General features: G+C 42.6%; 1 protein-coding gene across 1 annotated transcript in view; it reads left to right on the top strand.

The window, feature by feature from the left end:
- The first annotated feature begins 381 nt into the window (after positions 1 to 381).
- Positions 382 to 10673, top strand: part of DCLRE1C (DNA cross-link repair 1C) — a 36462-nt gene continuing 26170 nt past the window's right edge. The window contains exons 1-2 of the mRNA XM_061436106.1: positions 382 to 1153; positions 10255 to 10306. Coding sequence (XP_061292090.1) covers positions 1045 to 1153; positions 10255 to 10306 — 161 coding nt within the window. The 5' untranslated portion in view covers positions 382 to 1044. The remainder of the gene's footprint in view (positions 1154 to 10254; positions 10307 to 10673) is intronic.

Below are 10673 nucleotides of genomic sequence, written 5' to 3'. Positions count from 1 at the left end.
CCTGCAGTGCAGGAGACGAAAGAGTCATGGGTTCCATCCCTGGTTCAGGAAGATCCCCTGGAGGAGGAAATAGCAACCCACTGCAGTATTCTTGCCTGGAAAATCCTATGGACAGAGGAGCCTGGTGGGCTACAGTCCATAGAGTTACAAAGAGTCGGACATGACTGAGCATGTAGGCCCACACAATACTTTAGCAAACCTTTTCATAAAGTTGCTTTGATGTTTAAAAACTCCATACCTTTCATCTATCACCCTACCATTGTTTTACTTTTATACATCTTTCTAACTTCCAGAAAACAATAACAACAACAAAACATCTCAGAAGAGTTGGAGGTTGGGGAGGCTAGCAGCTAAACTCTCCCTGAGATCTTTACTTATCTACCCTAAGATCATGCATCTGAGCTTGATTGTCAGAGATTGTGTATTTTACTCAGTTTGTAGATTATAAATGGAAACGGGGACTAATAGTTTTCGAATATACCACAAGACTGATACAATTTTCTCACACAGTCTTCACGATTATCCCATAAAGAAGACAGTGGGAAGGGACAGAAAGAAGAGAAGCCAAAGCAAGCTTTCAGGAACACAGTGGACAAGAAGGAAGCAGAATGCGGTCTGATTTCAAAGCCAAGCTCCGCATCCCGCTTCGCATCCTTGGATGTAGTCGCCTGCTCTGGACGTTGTCTCCCTTCGCATTCTTGTTCCTGCACAGACCCAGGCAAAGCGACGATGTGTTGTGCCGAGGTATCCAGGAGGAGGCCCACTGCTCGCGTTACAGCCTAGATTCCACCCAGCCTCTCAGCTGTGAACGCAGAGCAGCCCAGGTGGTTGGTTTTAACCCACAGGTGACGGGAGGCCGGAAATGACAGAAAGCTCGTTGGCACCGCCCACCCCCGAAGCAGAGCTGCTCTGATTGGACTTTGCTGGGTCCGGCCGGCCAGTGGTGAGGCGGTGGCAAGTTCCCGGAAGTAGCGGCGCCGGCGGAGGCTGGGGCTTACGCGGCTCACTCGCGAGGCGGTTAGTCCGCCAAGGTTGACCGACGCTATGAGCTGCTTCGAGGGTCAGATGGCAGAGTATCCAACCATCTCCATAGACCGCTTCGACAGGGAGAACCTGAGGGCCCGTGCCTACTTCCTGTCCCACTGCCACAAAGGTGAGTGAGCGCAGCGCGTCGCCTCCTCCCGGGGACCCGGGCTGCGCGGGATCGGGCCCCTCGAAGAGGTCACCCATGTCTGGAGAGAAGGAAGGCGAGGGTCTTGCAGGAGGAAGTGCAGGCTTTGGGAGGCTATGCGAGAAACTAGCTTGGACCTTGCCCAGCCGAGCTCTTCAGTCTATCCGAGGCTTTATCTTCTCATCCCTCATACTGCGGGATAGAACAGCAACTACCAGTTGCCACTGACCCACGCCACTTTGATCTGCCACAACTGTTCGGTTCTTTTGAAAGCTCTCCCAGTGCCCAGTAATCAGAGGTTGACGGGTATTACTTAGTTCTTCCCCCACATTCTCGGGATTATGCCATACAGTTCAGTTTAGTCGCTCAGTCGTGACCGACTCTTTGCGATCCCATGGACTGCAGCACGCCAAGCTTCCCTGTCCATCACCAACTCCTGGAGCTTGTTCAAACTCATGTCCATCGAGTCGGTGATGCCATCCAACCATCTCATCCGCTGTCGTCCTCTTCTCTTGCCTTCAGTCTTTCCCATCATCAGGGTCTTTTCCAATGAGTCAGTTCTAAGCATCAGGTGGCCAAAGTATTGGTGCTTCAACTTCGGCAACAGTCCTTCCAATGAATATTCAGGACTGATTTCCTTTAGAATGGACTGATTGGATCTCCTTGCAGTCCAAGGGACTCTCAAGAGTCTTCTCCAGCACCACAGTTCAGAAGCATCAATTTTTCGGTGCTCAGCTTTCTTTATAGTCCAACTCTCACATCCATACATGACTACTGGAAAAACCATAGCTTTGACTGGACAGACCTTTCTCGGCAAAGTAATGTCTCTGCTTTTTAACATGCTGTCTAGGTTTGTCATAGCTTTTCTTCCGAGGAGAAGCGTCTTGTGCCATACTCCTACACACAGATAAGCAAGCATGCAGGCACTGAAAAGTCCTGTCTGTAAGCTCGACGAAGTGCAAGCTCCCCTCCCTTATAGATGTTCTGTCTAGAGGTGGGATGCAGGTTTCTTTTCTAGAGGGCCAGGTCAGGCAACTAGAATACGAATGTTTCACAGCTGGAAGCTGTTAGGAATTAAGCCTGGCATCACCCTCTAACCATAGGGTCCCAAGGCTAACTGCTCCAGGCAAGGCTGGAGCATCTCTAAAGCGTTTTAGCCAGTCTCCAGGGCTGAGGTACCTGCTGATTTCACAACCATCTGACATACTGACTGATAGGTCACTAACTTTACCTATGAAAACAGGCTCCATATTCATTGTGCTAATTAGCACAGCCTTGGGCATTGATCAGAGATGAAGCTTAACTGGAGCAATCTGGAAGCTGCCTCTTGAGTGTGGACTTCCAGAGTAGCTTAAGTAGGATCCCCAACCCCTATTTTGAGGAGTGACTCAGATACTTATTTATGTACAAACCACACCGTGTGATATTTAAGTAAACTGCAGATACCAAAACTTGGCCCTCGTCGTGCGGTTGGTGTGCAGACCAGCCGTTGTCTTGTGTGTGGAGTCAGTCACTTTAAGGTAGTGTAAATTGATGAAATTTCTGCTTTGGGGAAATGCCTCTGCTTTCCAGCTCTCAGCTCCTTTTTTTTTTTTCTCTCTCTCTTTAATGAGAAAAATCTGGACCTCCTTTCCTGATTCACTGAAGAGCATAGGAGCCTCTATACAGTCTTTCTGTGACTTGATAACATTTCTGTTTTTGCCTTGTTTTTCATTGGGAATTCACTGCTGGGTGAGAATATTTTCACCTTTTCTGTTGAGTCTCCACAGGAGGTGTCTGAACTCGCATGTGGTGGCCACAATGAAACAATGGATTCAGGGCTTGGCTTTCGTATTTTGCAGTAGTGAGTTTGGAGAAAGAGTTCATATTCATCTAACGGAATTTGTCTGTCTGCTTGTTTTTGTATTTATATGTGTATTTATATTTTTACTTATTTTTTAAAATTGAGGAATAGTTGTGAAATCATCATCATTAGTTTGTACATTAACGAAGACTCTCCTGTCCAGCACTTTATAATAACTTTTCCTATTCTCTGATCCCACGTGGGTCTGTTTTCCCAATAAGGATGTAGACTCATCAAGGGCAAGAACTCTCCTTCTGCTTTCTGAGGTTTGCCACATTGCCCACTGGTGGTTTATAACCATTTTGGGAAACATTTCTTTGGATGTGTTATGGAGTGACTTGTACACTGCATGCCCCCAAACCCAAATTCAGATACTGAGTCCCTAACTCCCAGTGTGACTGCATTTGGAGAAGGGACTTTTAGGAGGTGATTAAGGTTAACTCCAATGTTCTGAAAAATTCCATGGACAGAGGAGCCTGGTGGGCTACACTGAATGGGGTCGCAAAGAGTCGGACACAAATGAGTAAATAACACCTGAAGGTTAAATGAGATTGTAAGGGTGAGGTTCTAATTTGATAGGATTGGTGGCCTTAGAAGAAGAGGAGGAGAGCTCACTCCCTCCATATGCACAGTGAGGAAAGGTGTGAGCACATAGCAAGAACATGGCTGTTTGTAAGGCAGGAGGAGAGGCATCCCCAGAAATCAGTCTCATCACCTTAATCTTGAACTTTAGCTGCCAGAAGTGTTAGAAATGCATTTCTGTTTAAGCCACACAGACTCTGATATTTTGTTATTGCAGCCTAAACTGAGTGACACAGGATGTCTGACAAGATCTGTGGCCTCTTGTTAACACCTGCATGTACACTGTTAGCATCACATCTTGATGAAAGTTAAGGTGGGCCATGGACCTGCTTGACGCTTGCTTATGGCCCATCTGGAATCCAGTGCTGTGCTCAGGGCAGACTTGACTAAGCACCAGTGAGGCCTGGAGGACAAGAGGGCACCCATAGCCTTAAGACAGTGGCCCAGAGCGGGGGAGGACCCCTTCTGGAGACAACTTAAGATGATTTATTCTGGTCAAGGAAAACAAAAAAGGCCCTGGAAGAGAGACTCTGCGTGCAGTCCTTGTTGTTGTTGAGTCGCTCAGTCGTGTCCAACTGTTGTGACCCCATGGACTCCAGGGTCAGAGTCCCACCCGGCTCCTCTGTCCATAGGATTTCCCAGGCAAGAACACTGGAGTGGGTTTCCATTTCCTCCTCCAGGGAATCTTCCTGACTCAGGGGTCAAACCTGGGTCTCCTGCACTGCATGCAGATTTTTTACCACTGAGCCACTAGCATCACAAAGTAAACGCATTCAGGTTCCCTTGACTGCCCATGAGGAAGGAGCCTGGGGTGGTGGGCTGGACTGTCTTGATGAAACAGGGTGCTGCCCACTGAATTGGTTTGGGAACATGGAGCAGAGTCCTGAGTCAGCCTTCTAACAGAGAGTCCTGCTCTGGGAAGTGCTCATTGTCCTGAAAAGCCTGGACCAGCAGTGACGTGAGGAGATGCACCCTCTGAGGCGGCAGGTGGACTGTCCTGTAGAGGCATGTGTTTGGTCAGTGTTGGCCACGTGAGGTGTGGTGATGGCCTTATTTTCATTAGTTAAGGATCATTACATACAAATTTGAGGGTGTGTGTGTTGGTAGTTCAGTTGCTGTGTTGTGTCTGACTCCTTGAGACCCCATGGACTGCATTATGCCAGGCTTCCCTGTCCATCACCAACTCCCAGAGCTTGCTCAAACTCATGTCCATCGAGTCACTGATGCCATTCAACCATCTCATCCTCTGTCGTCCGCTTCTCCTCCTGCCCCCAATCCCTCCCAGCATCAGAGTCTTTTCCAATGAGTCAGCTCTTCGCATGAGGTGGCCAAAGTACTGGAGTTTCAGCTTTAGCATCATTCCTTCCAAAGAAATCCCAGGGCTGATCTCCTTCAGAATGGACTGGTTGGATCTCCTTGCAGTCCAAGGGACTCTCAAGAGTCTTCTCCAACACCACAGTTCAAAAGCATCAATTCTCTGGCGCTCAGCCTTCTTCACAGTCCAACTCTCACATCCATACATGACCACAGGAAAAACCATAGCCTTGACTGCTGCTGCTGCTAAGTCACTTCAGTCGTGTCCAACTCTGTGTGACCCCATAGACGTCAGCTCACCAGGCTCCCCTGTCCCTGGGATTCTCCAGGCAAGAACACTGGAGTGGGTTGCCATTTCCTTCTCCAATGCGTGAAAGTGAAAAAGTGAAAGTGAAGTTGCTCAGTCGTGTCCGACTCTTAGTGACCCCATGGACTGCAGCCTACCAGGCTCCTCCATCCATGGGATTTTCCAGGCAAGAGTAACGGAGTGGGGTGCCATTGCCTTGACTAGACGGACCTTTGTTGGCAAAGTAATGTCTCTGCTTTTTAATATGCTGTCTAGGTTGGTCATACTTTCTTCCAAGGAGCAAGTGTCTTTTAATTTCATGGCTGCAGTCACCATCTGTAGTGATTTTGGAGCCCAGGAAAATAAAGTCTGTCACTGTTTGCAGTTTTCGCATCTATTTGCCATGAAATGATGGGACTGGGTGCCATGATCTTAGTTTTTTGAATGTTGAGTTTTAAGCCAACTTTTTCACTCTCTTCTTTCACTTTCATCAAGAGACTCTTTAGTTCTTTGCTTTCTGCCATAAGGATGGTATCATCTGCATATCTGAGGTTATTGATATTTCTCCCAGCAATCTTGATTCCAGCTTGTGCTTCATCCAGCCTGGCATTTTGCATGATGTACTCTGCATATAAGTTAAATAAGCAGGGTGACAATATACAGCATTGATGTACTCCTTTCCCAATTTGGAACCAGTCTGTTGTTCCATGTCCAGTTCTAACTGTTGCTTCTTGACCTGCGTACAGATTTCTCAGGAAGCAGGTAAGATGGTCTCATATTCCCATCTCTTCAAGAATTTTCCAGTTTGTTGTGATCCACACAACAAAGGCTTTGACATAGTCAATAAAGCAGAAGTAGATGTTTTTCTGGAACTCTCTTGCTTTTTTGATGATCCAGTGGATGTTGGCAATTTGATCTCTGGTTCCTCTGCCTTTTCTAAAACCAGCTTGAACATCTGGAAGTTTACAGTTCATGTATTGTTGAAGCCTGGCTTGGAGAAGTTTGAGCAATACTTTGCTAGCGTGTGAGATGAGTGCAATTGTGGGGTAGTTTGAACATCCTTTTGCATTGTCTTTCTTTGGAATTGGGATGAAAACTGACCTTTTCCAGTGTTGGTAGTGAATAGGGTAATTAGATATTTTTCTTGTGGGTTATTGCCACGCTATTTAACATTGTCTCCCCAACAGCCAAGCTTGACTGTCTTTGCTTTCATCAGGGGTGGTAATGGGCAGTGTTTACAGAAACGCAAATGAAAGTCAGTTTTGGTAAATGATTTGAGGAGGGATGACTTTCAAAATAACCAACTTAGTTATAGTTTTAAGTAAAATTAATTTCCAGCAGCATTTATGTATTAACCTTAAAAGAGCTGAAAAAAAGTTATAGAGAGAGAATACTTTTGTTTTAATTAGCTTTAAACTTACTAAACTTATTATCAGCTTTTAGAATACTTATAATGAAGGTTGTTAATTTGTGGTTAGACAGCAATTTTATGGCTGAATAATATCCTTCATGCATGTAAACCACAGTTTTCTTTATCCATTCATCCACTGATGGACACTTAGGTTGTTTCCAGTCTTGGCTGTTGTAAATAACAGTGCAGTGAACCTGAGGTGCAGATACCTTTCTTCAGATAAATACACAGATTTGGAATTGCCAGATCATATGATAGTCCTATATTTTAATTTTTTGAGGAAATTCCATATTGTTTTCTATAAAATGGGCTGCACTAATTTACATTCCCACCAACAGTGCACAAGGGCTCCCATTTCTCTACATCCTTTTCAACATTTGTTATTTTTCTTTTTGATAATAACCATTCTAATGGGTATGAGGTAATATCTTATACTGGGTTTGATTTACATTTCACTGGTGATTAGTGCGGAGAAGGCAATGGCACCCCACTCCAGTACTCTTGCCTGGAAAATCCCATGGACGGAGGAGCCTGGTGGGCTGCAGTCCATGGGGTCACTGAGGGTTGGACACGACTAAGCAACTTCACTTTCACTTTTCACTTTCATGCATTGGAGAAGGAAATGGCAACGCACTCCAGTGTTCTTGCCTAGAGAATCCCAGGGATGGGGGAGCCTGGTGGGCTGCCGTCTATGGGGTCGCACAGAGTCGGACACAACTGAAGCGACTTAGCAGCAGCAGCAGGTGATTAGTGATGTGGAACATCTTTTGATGTGCCTGTTGGCCATCTGTATGTCTTGGGGAAAATGTATATTTAGATCTGCCCATTAAAAAAAATCACTTTGTATTGATCATTTGTTTATTTTTGCTTTTGGTGTCAGATTTAAAAAAATCATCATCAAGACCCATATCAAGTAGCTTACTGCCTGTGTTTTCATCTAGAAATTTTATGGTTTCAGATCTTACATTCAAGTCTTTAATCTGTTTTGAGTTAATTCTTATGTATAGTATAAGATAGTGGTTAGGTTTCATTCTGAGCATAGCAACAAAGACCCAGCACAGCCAAAAATAAAAAAGTAAAGATTATATATATATATATATATATATATATATAAACAACTATGGATTTGGGAGTAATTAGTCTTAAATTTTGAGGCGGGCATGGTAACCCACTCCAGTATCCTTGCCTGGAGAATTCCATGGACAGGGACAGGCCACAGTCCATGGGGTCACAGAGAGTCGGACACAACTGAGTGCCTAACATTTTCACTTTTTATCATAAATTGACACAATATATGTGGGTTTATTTCTGGGCTTATTATTCTGTTTTGTTGATCTATCTATGTGTTTTTATGCCAGTACCATACTGTTTTAATTACTATAGCTTTGAAATACATTTTGTAATCAGAAAACATGTCTCCAGTTTTGTTCTTTTTCAAGACTACTTTGGCTATTTGGAGTCTTTTGTGGTTCTGTACAAATTTTAGGAGTATTTGAACTTTTTCTATGGATAATGTCAATGGAATTTTGATATTGGTTACATTGAGCCTGTTGATTGCTTTGTGTGGTATGGACAATTTAACAATATTGATTCTTTCAGTCTATGAACACGAAATAGCTTTCTATTTGTGTCATCTTCAATTTATTTTATTAATGTTTTATAGTTTTAAATATACAAACCTTCATTTCCTTGGTTAAGTTTATTCTTAGGCATTTTATTCTTTTTGATGTAGTTTTGAATGTTTGCTGAGAGATTGTTACAATGGCTTTATTATATTAAGGTATGTTCCATCTGTACCTGGTTTATTGAGATTTTTTGTCATAAATGTATATTGAGTTTTGTCCAGTGCTTTTGTGCATCTGTTGAGATGATTATATGATTTTTAGCCTTCATTTTGTTAATGAGATTATCACATTGATTGATTTGTGGATGTTGAACCAAGTTTGCATCCTTGGAATAAATCCCACTTAACCATGGTGTATGATCCTTTTAATATATTGTTGAATTCTGTTTGCTAATATTTTGTTGAGGATTTTTTAGTCTATGTACATCAGGGATATTGGGCTGTATTTTCTTTTTTTGTGTGTGATGTCCTTGTCTGGTTTTGGTATCAGGGTAGTACTAGCTTCATAAAATGAGTTCTTTGAATGTTTGTAGAATTCAGCAGCAAAGTCATCAGGTCTGGGACTTTTGTTTGTTGGATTTTTTAAAATTACTGATATTAGAAAGGATATTTGATATCCTTACTAGTAATCAGTCTGCTCAGACTTTCTGTTTCATCATGATTGAGTCCTTCTAGGTCGTATGTTTCTAAGACTTTATCAATTTCTTCTAGGCCATCCGCTATGTTGGTGTATAATTGTTCATAGTAGTCTCTTACTCTTTCTTTTCTGTGGCAACAGTTGTAATAACTCTTCTTTTATTTCTGATTTTATTCATTTGAGCCCTATGTGTCTCTCTCTTTTTTGTTGGTGAGTCTAGCAAAGACTCGCCAGTTATGTTTATCTTTTTAAAGAACCAGCTGTTACTGATTTTTCTCTGTTGCCTTTTTAGTCTCTATTTCTTTGTTTTTGTTCTAATTTTTGTTATTTCCTTCCTTCTAATAGTTTTGGGCTTTGTTATTTTTCTAGTTCATTAAAGTGTAAAATTAGGTTGATTTTTCTTATTTTTTGAGGTGGAGATTTATCATTTGCACTTCCCCCTTAGAACTGTTTTTGTGCATCCCACATATTTTGGTATGTTTTATTTCCATTTTCATTTGTTTCAAGGTATTTTGGAATTTCTCTTTTGATTTCTTCTTTGGCCCATTGGTTGTTCAGTAGTGTGTTGTTTAATCTCCATATATTTGTGAATTTCCCAGGTTTCTTGTAATTAATTTTCTTTCTAGTTTTATACCATTGTAGTTGGAAAAGATGCTTGATATGATTTCAATCTTCTTAAATATATTGAGACTCATTTTGTGGCCTAATATGTGCATGTCTTGGACAGTGTTCCCTATGAATTTGAGAAGAATGTGTGTTCTATTGCTTTTGCATGGAACGTTCTGTATATATCTGTGAAGTTCATCTACTCTAATGTTTGTTTAAGTCCAGTGTCTCTTTAATGATTTTCAACCCAGCAGTCACAGTTGGCTGAGAAGTTAATGAAACTCTTCTTATTCTGGCCTAAGCCTGTATGGTTTCCTCAAGGATTCCATGGAAGCAAACTTGAATTTCCAGATGGACTAACTTAGTGACTGGAATTGAAGGGGTTAGAGAGAGCATGGTCCGAAGATGGTTGGATTGAAATAAAAGAGAGTAGAGGAAAATGATGGAAGCAGTTCCAAATGAGACTCTGGTCATGCATTCTTCTGTGGCTACTCCAAGTGATTTAGACTCTGCCCTAAGATACAGAGGCTCATTCTCCTTTTAAATGGCTTCTGTTGGCTCAGAGATGGTCAACTTTGGTGGTTCTTGTCCTGTTTTCGGTGGATTCTTCACTTGCAGAAGCAAGAGCTCATACAAATCAATGCTCCTATAAAAGTGAAACTCTCATTTATTTTCTCTTAAAAGGAAATCTATAAACAACAGACAACTCAGTTTCCCTGGGTCAAGGAATCCTCTGAAAAAATAATGTATTTATGATATCTGATTCTTTTATGTTTTCAGATCATATGAAAGGATTAAGAGCCCCTAGCTTGAAAAGAAGGTTGGAATGCAGGTAATTTTTTCTTGCTATTTATTTGTGTGGGCTTTTTTAAGTAAAACTTTTAATTGAGCTGTAACCTCTACGTAGGAAAGTACTTACATCATAAGGAAACAGTCTGATGGACTTTCACAAGTATACACATGTGCAGCTTCTGCCCAGCCTGAGAAACAACAGCACTCACCTGGTACAGAACTCTGTCCCTCCCCAACTCGGTCTTTCCCACTCACAGATAACCTGTCTTCTGACTTCTGCCATCATGGTTTAGCTTTTGGTTGTAAAATCAATTCTATCTTATGGATGAGGAAACTGAGGAACCAGAGGGGTTAGATGAGTTGCCCAAGGTCACACAGATAGTAATGCGGGGGACCAGGACTCCCGA

Source organism: Bos javanicus, chromosome 13 (assembly GCF_032452875.1).
Source record: "Bos javanicus breed banteng chromosome 13, ARS-OSU_banteng_1.0, whole genome shotgun sequence".
Lineage (NCBI taxonomy): Eukaryota > Metazoa > Chordata > Mammalia > Artiodactyla > Bovidae > Bos > Bos javanicus.
This window is presented reverse-complemented; position numbering and strand designations above follow the sequence as displayed.